The 17,810-nt window shown below is 52.0% G+C and overlaps 1 protein-coding gene across 2 annotated transcripts in view; it reads left to right on the top strand.

The window, feature by feature from the left end:
- Positions 1–448: 448 nt before the first annotated feature.
- The window catches only part of Fgd5 (FYVE, RhoGEF and PH domain containing 5), a 97,327-nt gene continuing 79,965 nt past the window's right edge, over positions 449–17,810 (top strand). For both annotated transcript variants that reach the window (XM_038320051.2, XM_038320050.2), the window contains exons 1-2: positions 449–643; positions 8,799–11,469. In XM_038320051.2, coding sequence (XP_038175979.1) covers positions 631–643; positions 8,799–11,469 — 2,684 coding nt within the window. In that variant the 5' untranslated portion in view covers positions 449–630. The remainder of the gene's footprint in view (positions 644–8,798; positions 11,470–17,810) is intronic.

Below are 17,810 nucleotides of genomic sequence, written 5' to 3'. Positions count from 1 at the left end.
GCCTGCTGAGGGCCCGGAAACGCGTTTCACACGCTCCCCATGGGCCCTGGCCGTGGAGAGCCTAAGCAGACCTTCCATGCCATGGTGTTTGCTGGTTTAATTTGTCTTACGTCCCCGACGACCGCCCTATCTGAGCTCCATGAGGAGAAGAACTTGTGGCTATCATGTTCCGTGGTCAGCACACCGCCTAGCCTAAACTGAATTGACATCTAAATCTGAAAATAAAGGTATATATGGCCTCTGTACCCAAGCCTTGTACAGCTCCTTAGGTCTCCTTGATCATAGCCCCGGCTCCTTTAAGTGTGCGTGGATACGCCGGGACCCTCAGTCTCTGACAGCACTGAAGAAAAAAAAAAAGGAAAAAAAAAAAAAAAAGCCTTCCTCTCGGGAGCGGGAGGAAACATCTAGGAGGGGGAGGAGGCGCGGCCAGAGCCTGGAGCCCCGAGCTCGAGCGGACGCCCCGCCCCGCCCAAGCCCCGCGCCCAGCGCCCCTCGCCTTGCAGCGGAGTGCTGTGCCCGGGGCGGGCCGGGCCGGGGCGGGCGCGGGTGCGGTGAACCGGGCGGCAGTGGGACTCCGACAGACGGACCCGCGCGGCAAGCAGCGACCAGCCTCGGGCTCCACGGTGGAAGATGCACAGAGCAGGTAAGAACCCGCGCCACCTTCCGCACCCGCGGCAGGCTCCGCAAGTGGAGCCTGCAGAACCGGGGTTTCCTTCTCTAGGAGCCCAAGAGTTGGGATGTCCTGTCCCAGGCACCCCGCCGTTTCCCCCAGAAAGATCCCCTCGGAAACAGAGTACACCCCTCCCTCCAAAAAGACCTAGTCGTAACCCCCCAGTCCTTCCTCTCTGTCCTCTGGGTTCCAGCAGGTCCTCGCTCGCCCTTTGGTGGCCGCGCCTGGCCCCGGGGCGCATCCGCTACGCTTCCCCGCTTCCCCCCGACGCCAGAATCTGTTCTGGTACTCTAGGTCTCGACACACCCAACTCGGCCATCAGACGCCGGGAGCTCCTTGGTTGAGCTAGGAAGTCTGAACTGTTTGCCTAGGCTCACCCCTCTTAAAACTCCCTGCCGGAGCTCCACTGCAGGACCGAGGCGGGGATCGAGGGGTTAGCCCTTCTCCAGGCTCATCGGCGTTCCTCGCACCCTACTCCCCTCGCGTCCCATTCTGTGACTCACACTTCACCGGGTCAGCGAAACCCAAAAGTGTTCTCAAAGAAATTTAGCGATCTCTGCCGAGGAGTACCATTTAGCAGATTGGGAAAGTGAGCCTCAGCCAGATGGGCGGTGCCTGGAAGCTGGATTCCCAGCTGCGCCCTTGCCTGGGGAAGCTAGAAAGTTCCCCAAGCTGGAGTCTGCTAGCGTCTAATCCTAGCTAATGAGACCCACCTGCTCCGGGCTGTCCGCCCTGGTTCTTTTACTGCTACCATTGCACACAAGGGAAGCCCCTTCCCCACCCAGCACCCTGCCCAATGCCACACTCCCAACACACATTCCCAAAGAAACAGGAAGCCACCATTTTGGCTGTCTTGGAATCATATCCTGCTGTTTCTGCTGCTGCTGCTGGTAGTGGTGGTGGTGGTGGTTGAGGCTTTTTTCTTTTTAAGATTGTCTTACTAGAAACAGTCATTGTCTTGGGAGTAAGGTGCGGCTAGAGACACTGGACTGGTCTTAAACAGACCGAGGAGTAGAGCCGCCACCTTCCTGTGTCCAGGATTCAGTGTTGCTGGGGGTAATTAGTGTGGGTCACAGAATTGGGAGCCATGAGCAGGAGTGTCACTTTATGGGCATAAAGAGCACTGGAACAGGGTCCCCAGGGTCTGGTCGTCCACTGTTGTTTGGGGAATGTTGCCCTCCGTGGTGCGGGCACGGTCTGGACAGAGATAGGCTGACTTACCCTGCCCTCCTAACAGAACTGCTTTGTAACAATGGAGAGAGCCAGCCCAGCTTTCCCACATTTTCCTGCAGGAGGCTGGAGCAGGCCCTCCTTCCCTGGGAGTCTGGAAGATGTGGGCAGTCCGAATACATTTAGAGGTAGGTTTGGTCCCAGGAAGCCTTTGCGGTGGGCACCTTTAGCTGTCCTGTAATTTGTTTCTGTAGACCAGATTCTTTTTTCAGTGTGGCAACCTCACACTGACTGACTGGTGGATGCCATGCCCGCCCCCTTCTCCAGGACTCCCTGGGGCTGGATCTCAAAGCCACCACCTGCTTATGTGACTCTAAGCAGGTTCCTCAGTTTATCTCTCTGACAAGTCAGAATCTATCTCTGATTTGTCACTAGACCAAAACAGGGGCCATCCTACACAACCAATGAATACTAACTCATATTTCTCAGGAACTTATAATGAATTACCACTAGGATATGCTCTTACCGTCAGTTTAGTTAGTATCCACAGCAACCTGATGATGGACAGTCGAGGAGTACTGACCTGTTTAGGGGCCAAGACAGAACTGAAACACAGACTATTCAGTTTCAGACCCCTCCCCGCCCTTTTTTTTTTTTAAATCCAGGTCTAACTTGGGGATGTTTGCCTCTTGACTTTGTTGAGTGATTTTTGTCTGTTAGCTTCCTTGAACTCTCAATGGTTCCATGAAAAGGTGGATAGTTCTTCCTTTCCCACAAAAGGAAGCTTCCAGAGGCAAAGAGATGTGAACGAGATCACACAGCTGTATGAGGAAGGGCTTGGACCAGACCCCAGGCCTCTCCCTACTCTGTCTTCCATGATCTTCCTGGGAAGTGCCCTGTTGTGGATCACTGGACAAGCTTAACAGCATCCTAATTAGAAACCAGCAGGCTTAGCTTGGACTCTCCAGCAGGCACCTAGGAATGGATGTTAAATTAAGATGCATTGCGAGGTGAAATTGGAAGATAATTGCTCTTACAACATATGGTCCCGAGTGTTCCTGGGGCAGCGGAGGGAACGGCAGGTGAAACAGACCTGGGGATAGGAGTCAGAGTGTCAAAAGATGCTGCAAGAAGCTCTCTTGAGTTGGAAGAGCTAGGGAAATTAACTCTTTGGTCCAGTCCCTTCCCTCTACAGGTGGAGAAACTGAGGCATGGGAAGGGGGAGGCTTGGTCAACGTGACACCTCCAGTTAGTGGCTTAGCTAGGAAGGGAGCTCCCTGTCCAGGGCTCCTTCCCAGACTTCATCTAGCCTGACTCCTGCATGGCTGGGAGGGAGTAGCAGGCATGAATGTGTGAGTGACAGATATTTAATTAAAATAGAGAGAGAAAGTAGCAGCTAGTACCAGCAGCGAGTGATTTGTATCATCAGGCGCTATTGAAATGTTCTTTCTTCCTGTGCCCATCCCTTAGTGAGCATTCTGCCTAAAGGGGTACTCTGCATTCACGCCATCCCCAGGTGTGGCAAATTACCAGGAGTCATGGCTTCAGTGACTTGGCTAGGGCACATTACCTGTAGGGAGAGAGAAGGCCCCTGGGAGCCAGAGGGTGCAACAGCCAGGCCCATTACATCAGGAAGTCAAGCTCAGCCCAGAGGAACAATCCCTGCGCTGGCATCCCCCATACCTCTCAAGCCCTAAAGCTCAGCAACTGGGTCTGCTCACACCTCCGGTCTCCACACACACCGTCACCTCTGCTGACTTCTCTGTCTCAGTATTTTCTTCTGTTGTGGTCCCAGTCCCTTAGTATGTCCTCCAGGGCTGCTCAAGATGGCAAACTCCGTCTTGGAGGCAGGTGTTTCTTCAGCCAGAGTAACATCAGCTAGGGCGGTGGGCCAGAGCGAGCCAGGCCATGAGCTAGGGCGGCAGAGGAGTGAGCATGTATCCCCGCATGCAGGCTTGCAGTCTTCATCCTCCTCAGTCTCCTTTACTGCTCAGGGGCCCTGGGACTCTGTCCTGGGCCCGACTTCTCCCCGTCCCTGGCTTCCATTACATCCCACCATGCCCGCCTGTAACAGGCCTGCCTCCGGGACCCAGAGGCCTTTGGGTATCTCTACTGGGTGTGTGATAAGTAATTCACTTGGACTTGTGCACACTGAAATTCTGGGTCTCCCTTCCTAGCTCTGGCCACCTTGGCTGTTGCAACTTGGCTCTTCCAGGTGCTCGGGGTTAGATTTCAACATGATCTGGGAACTTTTCTCTCTTCCACATCTGTTCCTCACATGCTTCCTCCCTCTCGGTTCTGTTTCATCATTGGAACCTGATTTCTTGTTGCGCCGGCCTGGCCTAGGCTCCATCACTACTGCCTGGAGTAGCTTGAGAGCCTCCTTACTAGACCCTCCTGTCCATCCCCGCTCCTATCCATTTCAGTGTGTTTAAAACCTTGTTGTCCAGCCTGCTCCTCAGGCTCTTGAAAAAGAGCCGTGGAAACCCTAAGCCTCTCATCTCTTGTCCCCTTCCCAAAGTGCTGGCTTCCTTCCCATCCCCTGGACACACTGATGGGTCCCAGCTTCTTTTCTACATCGTTTCTGTCCTCTTAGTGAGACCAGAGGGGTTGGTTGGTATGTCTGACTCTCAACTAGGACCCCATCAGGATAGGAGGACAGTAGATATTATATCATATGGAACTGGAGTAGAGAAAATTGAGTGGGAACGGATTGGAGCCAGATAGTCACACTCTAGCCAGTAGGCTGCAGTCAGACCCAGACCACACCTCGCCTGACAAGCTGCTCCTAGTTTCTCCACATTGGCTTCCATGGATTTTCCCCTTCTCACTGATACTGGGGCTCCTGGAGCACCCTGGAAGGGGAGATACTCTGTGGAGAAAGGAGAGGCAGAGGCTGGACTTGGAAGTAGAAGATCCAGGTTCTCTCCAGGGCTGCTCTGCATCCACTGAGTGACCTCATGCCAGCCAACACCAGTGAGGGGCAAGATAAAGTGTCTTTGGTGGCAGCATCTCCTGATCTCCGAGAAGGCATGCATAAGCATCATGGCTTCCGCACGGTGCAGAAGCGAAAGATGCTGAGTGCCTATCATTGCTTGGGCTCCTGTGCAGAAGGTATTTTCTTGCAGGATCACGCCTCGGACCCTACCATAACCTTTTTCAAGGAACAGGCATCCACAGATCAATAGTTTGATTGGATGAAGGATGGGTTGGGAGTGGGGGCAATGCAGCCAGGGTGACAGTCATTTTTCACAGCCTGTCTATTCCTCGGTCATGTCTCATGGAGTCCGTGTGAAATGCCACCTGTTAGGATGAGAAATGGGAGTCCCACCCCTGAAGAATAAGTCATGCCAATATCTGATGTTGTGAGCTGGCAGCTGTCTCAAGTGGTATACCAGATAGGGCAGGACTCCTGCTGGAAAGATAAAGGGGGCAGGAAGGATGTACAACAGGTACTCTTGTGTGAGCACTTCCTCTCATGCAAGTGCCGACAAGGTCTTCTGCCTTCGCAGTACCCCCAAGGGGAGATAAAGGGGAGATATTTGCTGTCCCCATTTTACAGGTGGTAAAACTGAGGCTCAGTTCTACAGCTCCTAAGCAGCCAAGGTTTGAACCCAATTCAGCTGTTACCTAACAGTGACCAGTGGTCATTTTGTTAAACTCCAATATATATATATATATATATATATATATATATATATATATATATATATATATATAATTTGATAAATATTTTTCTAAAGTAGGGATCATCTGGGCTTAATAACTCTGGTAGTTCTGACACCTGGCCAGGCCTGTGTTGATGTGGATGACCTTGGGGTGGTTGGAGTTAGTGAGATTTGGTGAAGTTTTTGATAGTGGTGTCTTCTTTCTTGCCTTCAACCTCCTCCTGCATCCCACGACAGTATCCTATACTAGTGAGCAGACCACCTGACAGACACTTTTGGGCATCACAGGGTCTGTGCAGTCTTGAACGTGCCACGCTGTCCTCCAAATGGTAGGGTCCTGGCATTTGTGGATCACGATACTGATTTTGGCTTCAGACATACTGGCACTGAGGTGTCCATGGGACAGGGTCACAGTGTGGTCCCAATCAGAGGTTAGCTGCCAGTACTGAGCCCCAGGCCTGTGGCTGATGAACAGAGATACTCTATTTTATCTCAAGGTCTTCTTGTGGAAAAGAATGTCAACTAGCTTGCTCAAAATGGCCATACATGCTCCTTCATTTACAGCAGAGTTACAGTCCCACAAAGTCATCTTAAGTCATAAACACCCAGTCAGAAGTGCATGCCACACACTTAACCTCCTGGCCATGCTGGCTCAACCATGCTCAGAACCCGGCCTTTGCCTATGACTGAGTTGAATCATCCCCCCACAAAAGCACTTTACACTCACAGCCTGAGTGCGGCTCACTGGATACTGCATTGGAAGCGAGCCACAGAGTTTGTTTTTCAAACCATCATAAAGTACAGTTGTTAGGTTGAACTTCACTCAAATAATAATATTTGGAAGTGTGTGTGTGTGTGTGTGTGTGTGTGTGTGTGTGTGCACGCGCGCGCGCGCGTGCATATGACCAAATCAGAAGATAACCTCAGGTGCCATCCACTTGATTTTAAGTCAGAATCCTCACTGGCTTGGAGCTTGATAAGTAGACGATGCTGACTGACCATGAATCCTGCAGCTCCACCCGCCTCTCCTTCCTCGGAGCTTCAATTCCAAGCTCACACAGGCGACATCTGGTTTTTGATGTGGATTCTGGGTATCAAACTTGAGTCTTCATGCTTGCATGGGAAGCATTATGTTAGCCCGGCTGTCTCCCCATGTCCCCTCTTTTTTGGAGGCAGCCCTTCTATAACTGACCTTGGACCTCCCGGTCCTTCTGCCTCTCAGGTTCTGAGATGACAGGCGTGCCTGCTGTGTGTGCCCTGTGATGTTTAGATACATGGAGTTGAGTAAAATGTAGTGTGGCCTTTGTTGCTGCTGCCGTTAGTTTGTTTTTGAGACAGGGTCTCACTGTGTAACTTTGTGGTCCTGGAGCTCTCTCTACAGACCAGGTTGGCCTTTAATTAGCAGGGATCTGTCTGCTTTTGTGCATTGGTACTAAAGGTGTACCCCGCTTTACCTGCCTGGGTAAATCAGATTGTGAAAGTCACCTACTTCTATTTTACTTTATTTTTTCAAGATGAGGTTTCTCTGTGGATGGATGCTGTATTCTTGGGCTCAAATGATCTTCCTGCCTCAAGTTTTTAAGTAGATGGGGTGTTCTTGGGATGAATCACCACACCTGACATTTATTTTACATGACTGTGAGAAGATTAAAAATGTGGATCTGGGCATGGTGTCACACCCCTGTAATCTCAAACTCAGGAGACTGAGGTAGGAGGATCATGAGTTTGAAGCCAGCCTAAGCTACTTAGTAAGACTTTCACATGTATCACATCATACATGTATCACATACATGTATCACATACATGCATCACATATATCTGTCACACAGAGTGATAAATGTGGCCCTTGATTAGAGCTGCTGGTAGTAGCTGTTAAAACACATAAGCGGCTCAGATGCTGAGGGAGGGGCTTTGTTTGCTGAGAGAACCCCAGTCCTCTGCTACATCTCCTCCTGGGTCAGGAGCCAGACTTGGTCATGTGGAGCTGCCGTCACGCCTAGACCTCAGCAAGGGTAGACAGAAGATGAAGCCTGTCCAGGGAGAGTGGGGATTCAAACCCACTTGAATATATGTTTCAGTTCCGAAGTGAAGGTATCAGCATGAAGTTCCATGCCTGAGTAGTTCATTTTGCTGAAGTGTAGATTGAGTCGTGAGGACCAGGCAGGGAGGCCTGGAAAGCAGGCCCTGCTAGTTGCTCAGGAGAGAGACAGGACTCAGACCTCAGAAACTGTGCCATTGGTCTGTTTCTTGTCTTAACATGTCCGATGTCATTCTTCAAAACTTCCCAGGGGTTCCCCTTCTCCTGGAGGCTCCCAATCTTGGCAGTTATCCCTGGCTAACTCCTGATGTGCGTGTACTCTGCACACATCTTTTATCTACCAGTTTGCAGGCCTCAGCATCCTTGAGGGACATAGGCATTGGCCACTACATCTATTTCCTTTCTTCCATGACATTTGGAGCTCCTCGCTGGACACTCTGGAAACATGCAAACACTCTCAGTCAAAGCTCACTACGGTCATATGTCCTTGGCGTGTCATTCTTGGAGGGACAAAATGATGGCTGTTCAGCCGTAACGTTCCAAGGGGCTCCAGATCTCTCTGTTGTTCCAACTCCCCAGTGGACTCTGACGGAGCTGGTAAAAGCCTCTCATCAGTAATGCTGGCCTCTTGCTTAGGGTGCTGATGAATACCAGCTCTGTGAGGACCCCCAGGGCCTGGCTGTCGAGTTCGTCTTTTTCTCATGGTGGCAGGACACACAGAGGTCATTCACTAAGTAGCGTTGGGTGAAGGATGGAAAGATCTTGGCACATCGTTCAAGGCACACAGGATTCTGTTCAGCTGGTTCTTGTTAGCTGGACTGTGGAGTAAGCTCTCTACCCCAACTCACAGAATGGGGTACACTGTTAACTCACTGTTAATATTAGGTCAAGGATTTTCTGGTTTTCAGGTAGCCCAGGCTGGCTTTGAACTCACTACGTTGCTGAGGATGACCTTGAACTTTTGATCCCCTGCCTCTACCTCTCCAAGTGCTGAAATTACAGGCTCACATCATGCTGGGCGGGGAGCAAACTTGAGGCTTCCTGTAAGATAGGCAAGTGCTTTACTAAGGCGGCTATATCCCTAGCCCTGCTAAAGGATTTCGAGAATGTGGTAGAGGAGATGAAAGTCTGAGACAAGCCACAGAGCTGGGAACACTCCTCCATTCATTCTCCCTTCACCAGGCTATGTCAAGAGAGTCTGAGTTTAATTGTGTGGGTTTTTTTCTCCTTCTCTCTGTTTTTTTTCCTCTAGATTCACCCAAACCACCAGTTGCTCCCAAACCGAAGGTTACCACCAGTCCTTCTACACCAACAGCCAAGTTTCCACCGTCACCCAGGCCTGACAGTTTCCCCAGTCCTAACTTCATGTCCAGGGGCCCCAAACCTCCCATCGCTCCTAAGCCCAGGCTGGCTGGCCCTGGTGAGTGTGGCACTGGTGTGTACCTGAACAACAGCCTCAGCAAATGCAGCAATGGGAGGCTGCCCTGCGAGGACCGGGACCTGTGTGATGGGCACCACTCCACCCTGAACTGCTCTGAGTTGGAGACTGATGAGGAATACATCATGGTCCCCAGGGCCCCACAGAGAGAGGATGCTCCCATGGATGGGGCTGCTGGGGAGCAGGGGATCGAGGAGGAAGCCCAAGAGCATGGTATAGTGAAGATGGGGACTGAGGAGGACCTGGCAGTCCCAGACCAAGAGGCACCAAGCAGAGACAACGAGGAAGACGTGGGCCACACTCCGGAAGGTGAAGAAGACTGTGATCATGATCCAGAGACCCCAACAGCTCCAACAGCCCCAGATGAAGGGGTGCTAAGCAGAGATCATGAGGGAGATGAGGAAGACGGTGACCAGGGACCAGGAATGGAGGAGCAGCCCATGAGTGAGGAGGAGGAGGAGGCAGAAGAGCACGTGAACAGCCTTGATGATAGGGCCCCCCGGGGTGAAGAGATCGTTCTCACACATGTCTGCTCTGAGTCCTCTGAAGTTCCCTGTTGGGAGCCAGAGCCCCCCGAGACTCCTGGGGAAGTAGAAGAGGATAGTAAGGATGGAGGTAACAACACAGAAACTGGGGAGCCCCACCAGGACACTGAGCAGGACACAGAGGATGCCAGTGTGCTATCCCCTGAAAATGGGGAGGTGCCCCCAGATATCCAGGAGCAAGAGGTGGCAGCTGACAGCCCTGAAGTCTTTGAGGAGGACTGTGACGATGCTGCAGGAGGTGGGGGCCAGGCAGAGCAGGAGGAACCACCCGCTTGCGATGAGGAAGCCTACAATAGAGAAACTGCAGCAACTGCCGTGCAGGTAGGGGAGGACTCCGGAGAGGGTGGAGAGCCTGGGCAGGAGGACCCTGCTGAGGAGAACTGCCAGATCATCCCCTTTGAGAGCGCCAGCATGGAGGAGGATTTCGCATCCACACTCACAGAAAGTCCCTATGAACTCTTCCCAACTGAGAGTACCTCTTTCTGCAATGATATCTATTCCCCTTCGGAGTCAGCCAAGGGGCAGGAGCCAGTGTGCGGAGAGGGGGCTCCTGGTACCGACCCTTCACTTAACAAGCATGAGTCCCTGCAGGATGGAGCTGGAGATGCACCCCCTGTCCCCGATGTGGTGGTTGTGCCAGAGGATGAGGATGCCGCAGAGGATGCTGCAGAGGATGCCGCGGACGATGCACTCAGCAGTCCCTACGTGATGGGAGCTGGCTTGCTAAGCCTTGGAGAGGGAACACAGTCAGACACTCAGGCTACGTCAGGCTCTCGAAGTGGGTACAGTACCTGGGAGGAAGGGGACTCTGAGGGTGGCCTGGTCCCAGTGGACAGGAAGAAAATTGCCACAAGGGCCCGGCCCCACTCTGGGAAGGTGGCTGGTCATGTTCCAGAAACTGTCCTAGAAGAAATAGGACCAGAAGCCTGTTCATCAGCTGGGGGCACCGGAGACGCCAGTGAGGCGGCGAGAAAGATAGGTGTGTTGCCAGAGGGAAAGCCCCCTGAGTCTGGCCGGGCCTTGCCAGCCAAGCCCAGGGCATTCACTCTGTACCCAAGGTCCTTCTCAGTGGAAGGCAGGGAGAGTCCCCTGTCTTTGTTCCGGGAGCCAGAGGGGGCTGGGCTGGACGGCCACCGTGTGAGGAAGAAAGAAGACAGCCTCTCTCTGCCAGGCGCCATTGGCTCCTCTGGCAGCTTCTCACAGCGCAGCCACCTGCCATCCAGTGGCACCTCCACTCCATCCTCTGTGGTTGACATCCCGCCCCCTTTCGACCTGGCCTGCATCACGAAGAAACCCATCACTAAGAGCTCCCCTTCACTCCTGATAGATGGCGACACCCTGGACAAGGCCTCCAAGAAGAAGAAATCCTCCTTCAAGCGCCTCCTGGAACTGACATTCAGGAAGAAGTCAGAGAATAAGGTGCATATGGACATGAACCTGTCGTCTTCCAGGTCCTCCTCTGAGTCCAGCTACCACGGCCCGGCCCGGGTCCTGGAACTTGACCGTAGGAGCCTCAGCAACTCCCCTCAGCTCAAGTGTCGCACTGGGAAGCTCCGCGCCTCTGACTCCCCCGCCTCCCTCATCTTCTACAGGGACGGCAAGAGGAAAGGGGTCCCCTTCAGTAGGACGGTGTCCAGGGTGGAGTCCTTCGAAGACCGCTCCCGACCACCCTTCCTGCCCCTGCCGCTCACCAAGCCACGCTCCATTTCGTTCCCCAATGCCGACACTTCGGACTACGAGAACATTCCTGCCATGAACTCGGACTATGAGAACATCCAGATCCCGCCTCGCAGGCCGGCGCGGGCCGGCACGTTCACAAAGCTGTTTGAGGAACAGAGTAGAGCCCTGTCTACAGCAAACGAAAATGATGGCTACGTGGACATGAGCAGCTTCAACGCCTTTGAGAGCAAGCAACAGAGTTCAGAGCAGGAAGCCGAAAGGTACGTGAGGGGCAGGTCCTTTCTCAGACTGTGGGCCTGACTGTCTGAGGCAGCTAAGGTGCGGGGTGGGATGGACTTGTTTTGTAGCCTCTGCTTCTTCCTAGCTGTGTGACTTGGGGTGAGTGGCTCTACCTCTCCAAACCACTGTCACTTCACCTGTGAACGGGGGTCTCATGTTTCTCACACTAGAATGTTAGACTACAAAGTAAAACTGCTAATCATTAAGAAGAGAGTTATGTCTAAGGGAGATTGCTTTCACACACACACACACACACACACACTCACACACATGGGACACACACATCAACCAAGAAAGAAGGTTCTGGAAGCTTGCCAAACTAAATATCTTTCATCATCAGGAAAATACCCTAATTGATTGATACCTTCTTATTGTGTATACATAGAACTAGAAAAGACGATTTATTTAAACTGTCCAAAGAGCTCACAGTGCCTTTAGCTCAATTTCTGAATAGAAGTCTTGAAGAGGTACATCTAAGCTGAGGGGAAAAAAAAAAAAAAACCTGGATTGCTTTGAAAGTGGGAGCGGAACACTGTGGATATCAAACAATAGTGGGGTTTTCTGCCTCTCCCTCCAGCTAGAAGCCCCCCATCCCCCACAGCTTACCTGGACTGGCTGCAGCTTTGATAGGACCTTTGCCCGGTGTGCATGTACCGCTCATTGACAGTCCCCAGTAGTACAGTTTAATAGAGGAGCCCCAGGGTTCTTTCTTGTGTGGGGACCAAACCAACCTGCCTGCCTGGTGACTGCTGCCAGGAACATCTGCGGAGCTTCAAGGGAGCTAGAGAGACATGGTTGCTGCTGGCCTGGAGTAGACTGCAAAGGTTTCCCAGCTTCCTGCTCAGGAGTACTCCATGTGGTTCCCACATGGGTTCCATGGCCTCCCAGTTCTTCCTGTGACGTGGAGGTTTGTTTACAAGAATGGCAGTAGAGTCCAGCCCTGGAGAGGGATTGCATTTAATGTGGAAGGGGAGCAGGGTAGAGACTGGACCTGGCTGGTTTGGTTCATTAATAATGTCACACGGCCCCAGCTAGGTCCAGCCTCTTTCCACCTCTTAGCAATGACGAAAACAAGACAATTTGAAACACAGACTCTTTAGGCGTAAAATATGTTTGCCCAGCTAGCTGGTTCTCGACTTTTCCTAGCCGCTGGGAACTCACAACTTCCCAGCATTCCCTTGGACTGTGCATAGTAGGAAGTTCTGTTTTGCTTTGTCTCTGTGTAGCCCTGGCTGTCCCGGAACTCACTCTGTAGACCAGATCTGCCTGCCTCTGCCTCCTGGGTGCTGGGATGAAAGGCGTGAGCTACCACCACCTGTTTGTCCCCCATTTCCCATCCTCACCCTGTTCACACCACCTCTTGGCTTCACTCGAGGCAGATAAGCTGGCTGGTTTCATCTCTGAGGTGACAGCCTTTCAAAAATTAAGATCCACTTCTGTGGATCCACAGCTTTATTGTTGAAGGAAGGTTTCCCACACCACCGAGTCCTGCTATGGAAAACCGGGGGGGTCCAAGAGGAAAAGGGACTTGCCTGAGATCTCACAACTTTGGAGGGAATTTGTGCCGAGACTTCTTGACTCTTGACTTAAGAATTTGCAGTGAATTAAGCTAAGGGAGGCAGAACCCCACGGGTAGCGCCTTCCCCTTTAGTGTGTACAGGTGATGCCCCATGGGGCTGAGCGGTACACAGGTGCTTGGCGGTATGCAAGGGCCATTGCCTTCTTCTGTACTTTCTCCTCCCCCAGATATAAAAGGTTCACAGAGGGAATAAAATACCCGAGAAAATGCTAATGGTGCCGGGTCTTGACTCTCCTCTGTGTGCCAGGCGGTGTGCTAGCTGCTTTACTTGTTGGCTTACTCCTGAGGCTGCAGCCAGGGCCTGGCCGGAAGGATCCTGACCTATCTTATTCTGAAGTGCAGCAGCATCCCCGCCCTTCTGATGCTGCTGTTCCTCCAAGGGCCTGTCTCGGTGACTCTCAATGCCTGTCAGTCAGAAAGCTTAGCTCTCTTCACTTCCCATTGGGAGACAGATGAAAACAGAGAAGAAAATCCCTGCTCCAGGCATAGCAGGCCTCGGCAAGTGAGAGGCCCAGGATGGTGCGGGGCTTCCCCTGCATGGGCGTTGTGAGTGAGGCAGAGGGCATACGGAGCACAGGGGCAACAGGGTGCCTGGGGTTGGAGAGCCGATGAGGCGGGTGGAGGAGAGGCATTGCCTCCTGCCTCCTGCCTCCTGCCTTGTCTAGAGTGGGGGTTAGAAACTGAGATCTAAAAACTCTAAAAACCGAGAGCTCTGAAAGGAGACAGGACAGAGCCTCTGGAGACGCAGCCTGACCAAGGTCCTGGAAAGAGCTTAGGAAATGGCTGTGGGCCCGCTGTTCTTGTTCAAGTCAGCTCATCTTCACCTCAAAAAGGGATAAAGGAAACTTGGTGTGACTGGGGGTTGTGGCAGGTGAGGGTGGAGTAATTGGAACCATTATTATGAACAGAAAATACTAGTAAAAATTAGATAAAAAAAATATATTAACTTAGGAGCAATCTCGCTAGAGATTGTTACTTGCCAGGCTGTGAACCTCAGGCCTGGTGTCTGAATCAGGAAGAGGCTGGCTCTGGCCGCTCGGACTCGACTTGCTCAGAGGAGTCAGAGTACTTAAAAGGCACAGAGATCTGTCACTCAGAACAAGACTGCTTTCCACTGAAAGTGTGTCCTTCCAAGAAACGGGGCTCGCCTAGGTGCTTATAGGACGTGGCTTCTGACCTAAAGCTGGCACAGCCTGGGCCAGGGGGCATGCGGAAATTTTCTCTTTGCAGTTGCCCCCCTTCTGGTTCCCCAGCACAGAGACAGCGTTTGAGCAGGGAAGTAATAAGCCCCTTGTTATTTCACCAAGTACAAGTGGGAGTTTGTAACGAAGTGTGCCAGCTCTTAATTTGAAATATATCCCCTATGGATACATTTTTTTTCCTGAACAGATTCTCTTTCCAATAGGATGCTATGTGGTTTCAGCAGTCAGTAGTCTCTGTTGGGGTCTTGCATGCTTCCCACAGGATCTATGGTTCACTGATCCAGTTCTCAAGCTGGGAACTGAGCTGGGTTTCACTGGTGACGTGGTACTTTTGAGCCTGGAAAAGAACTCTCCTTTGTTAAGTGACCAGTCTGAGATTACAGTCCCGGGTGCTTCCCATGCCATCAGAGGCCGGTGTGACCCAGCATGCAGCACGGGACCTTGTGCTAAACACCCCATTTCAACCTGCCTGGTCTTCCTGCTTCTTGTATGTTGATGAGCTGGCTTCCGTCAGCCTTGTGCCTCAGAACAGATTGTCCCTTGGTGTCATTTGTCCTCAAGGTTTACTGTGGAAATACTCAAGTCACTAAAAAGCTCCAGGTTTGATGGCGACTTGTCCTTATGCCCACTCCCTAGGTCATGCTGTGCCCTTGTTGCAGGGATGACCATCTCTTTTCCCTCTGCCCATCTGTCACACAGTGTTCTGCTCTGGGGACACTGACCTGTCCCTACAGATAACCTGGGAGGTGCTGCTAGGCATGTAGACTTCTCAGCCATGCCATCCTGCGTCTGTGGCCCTCCTGATGCTTGCCAGCCTCATGACATCGAGTCTGAATCACGGCCAAGTAATTCATAAGCGTTTGCTGTTAAGTGGTAGGGGACCAAGGTCAAGTCTTATGGATACAGGATTTGAACTTGGTTCCAGAGATGCTGCTTCTGGGAGGGAGGATCAGGGACCTTCACCATGGGTGTGCCTTTCTCTCTATTTCTCTCTATTTCTCTCTTTATTTCTCTCTCTATTTCTCTCTCTATTTCTCTCTCTATTTCTCTCTCTATCTCTCTCTATCTCTCTCTATTTCTCTCTCTATTTCTCTCTCTATTTCTCTCTCTCTATTTCTCTCTATTTCTCTCTTTCTATTTCTCTCTCTCTGTCTCTCTCTGTCTCTCTCTGTCTCTCTCTCTCTCTCTCTCTCTCTCTCTCTCTCTCTCTCTCTCTCTCTCTCTCTCTCTCTCTCTTTCTCTCCTTTTCTGCCTTTGTGTGCCTTGGTGCTCAGGTCTCCATTGCAAGGTCTTAGATTGGGGAACTCGGGCCATAAATTATAGTGTTATCTGCTCTAGTGCTCCCAGGAAGACCCAGGGCTGCAGATAACTGGCTGGTGGTACTAATCTAGAGCCCTGGGCAGCACTGCCTCTGACACTAATGCCAAGACCAGAGGTCATGATTCCTTAACTGCACTGGAGCCAGTGCCTGTTGCCATGGTGATGGCTAGAGCCAGGCTGTATCTATAGCATGCAATCCCCAGTCCCCAATTTCTTATTTGAAGGCTGAGGCTTGCTAAACTAATGCTGAATGTCCTCTGTCACACAGAGGGTAAGTGGCCAAACCAGGATTGGAACCCAGACCTGCCTGACTCTCCATTATGGGAGGTTTCTACTCCCATTTATTTTTTGTAGTGAAAAGGCCACACTCTGGTGTTGCTGACCTAATTCTTGGTGAGGAGCTCCCTGCAGGAAAGAGGGTGCTCCTCCCGCCCCATTCTCAATGCTCTTTGCTTGGTGGCATGGAGGACTCCAGGGTACACAGAAGAGGGATGTGCTTCCCTGTCTGATGGCCCGTGGGATTGCAGTGCCTCTGCACTACTTCTGTGGACACTGGTAATGTGCTAACAGTGTGCCCAGACATCTTCCTTGCTCCAGACCATGGTGGGGACCCCTGGTCTCTGGAGGCCACCTGTGCCTGAGGGACAACCAGGAGCCCTGGGTTTGGGGCATGCCACCTGCAAAGGATCTTCCTGATCTCTGAGGGAATTTTTTTGTGCTTGCAAAGAGAGTCATGGGCATTCTGAGGGACAAAGCTCAATTCACTCTGACTCCTCTGTCACAGACTGCTCCAGTCACACTCTAGTGGCAGGCAAAATCTTGCTGTGCTCCATGTGGATGGGAAGGCTTGGGACAACCAGGGAGAGGCTGCCTTAACTAGCTGGTCATGCTCATGTGGGAAGCATGTTGTTCTGTACTGGATCCCATGCTAAGTAATATGCAGTAAACGGGTGGACCAGGGGAAGGAGGAACTTAAAGGACAGTGCAGAACAGTGAGATTTCCACCTATGGACAGAGGAGAGAGGCAAGGACAATCGGGAAACATGAGACTTACAAGGTGGTGGAGGAGGAGGTACACACCTTTAATCCCAGCTCTTGGGAAGCAGAGGCAAGTGGATCTCTGTGAGTTCAAGACCAGCCTGGTCTACAAAGTGAGTTCCAGAACAGCCATGGCTACACAGGGAAACCCTGTCTCGAAACAAAGAGAAAGAAAGAAAGGAAAGAAGGAAAGGAGGGAGGGAGGGAGGGAGGGAGGGAGGGAGGGAGAGAAAGAGGGAGGGAGGACAACCAGACTCACTGGAAACAGCTAGTTTCCACTGAGAAGCAGCCTCAAGAAAGCACTCACCTTGATGATAGACATGGAGAATGCACAGAGGAAGCTGGATGATGTGCGCTTTCTCTAATGTCCAGTTCCTATAGAGCTCAGTGGGTCAGCCTACTACAAACACCCGTGGGACCTTAGTCCCTTCAGCTCTGTCCAGCTTGCAGGGTAAAGCCTGCCCTCGGTGCCTGTGGTCTAGCTGGCAGAGGGACACTTGGAGATGGGGGGACCCAGGAGGATCTCAGTGCATTCAGTCCTGGAAGAACAGCCTGTACCTGGGGAGCCATCAGCAGGATGGTGATGGACATGGGAGGTCTGGGGACAGCAGAGCCTGGCCATGAGTCTAGAGGGCCAAGTATGTGACAGTGAGGTGGGACCTTAGGTGTGTGAGACAGCCTCTAAGACAGGTTGTGTGACTGCGAGCATCTCAGGGCACGGGAAGGCCACAACGGGCTTCATGCCGGACATTGACACTTTGCTGGCAGATGAGGCCTGGAGGAAAGAGACAGCGCAGATGTATTCGTTGGGGACCCGCACTGTGGTCCCCTCACAAGATGATGAAGACAAAGCTCGCTGTGGTGTGCGTGGTGGGGAGGAGTGGACTCTGTCTCCAGGACATATGCAGCCCCTCATTCTTCATCAGCAGTCAGTTCTGGTGCCCCATAGATGGCCCTGCCTGCATCTTCTCTTCTCTTGTGACTGTGGGACAGTCCAGATAAATAAGGTGTGGGTTTGTTTCCCATAAAAGACAGAGGGAGGAATCATAAGAGTTCAAGTCTTTAATAATGAAAATGAAAAGAGCGAGCTGGACAATAACACTGAGGTTGGGGGAGGTGAGTCTGCAGGCGGGCGGACCAAGAAATCCAGCACAGCAGCCAGCAAGGCCCCTCCAGCCCCAGC

The sequence above is a fragment of the Arvicola amphibius genome, chromosome 2 (genome assembly GCF_903992535.2).
Source record: "Arvicola amphibius chromosome 2, mArvAmp1.2, whole genome shotgun sequence".
NCBI classification, from domain to species: domain Eukaryota; kingdom Metazoa; phylum Chordata; class Mammalia; order Rodentia; family Cricetidae; genus Arvicola; species Arvicola amphibius.
This window is presented reverse-complemented; position numbering and strand designations above follow the sequence as displayed.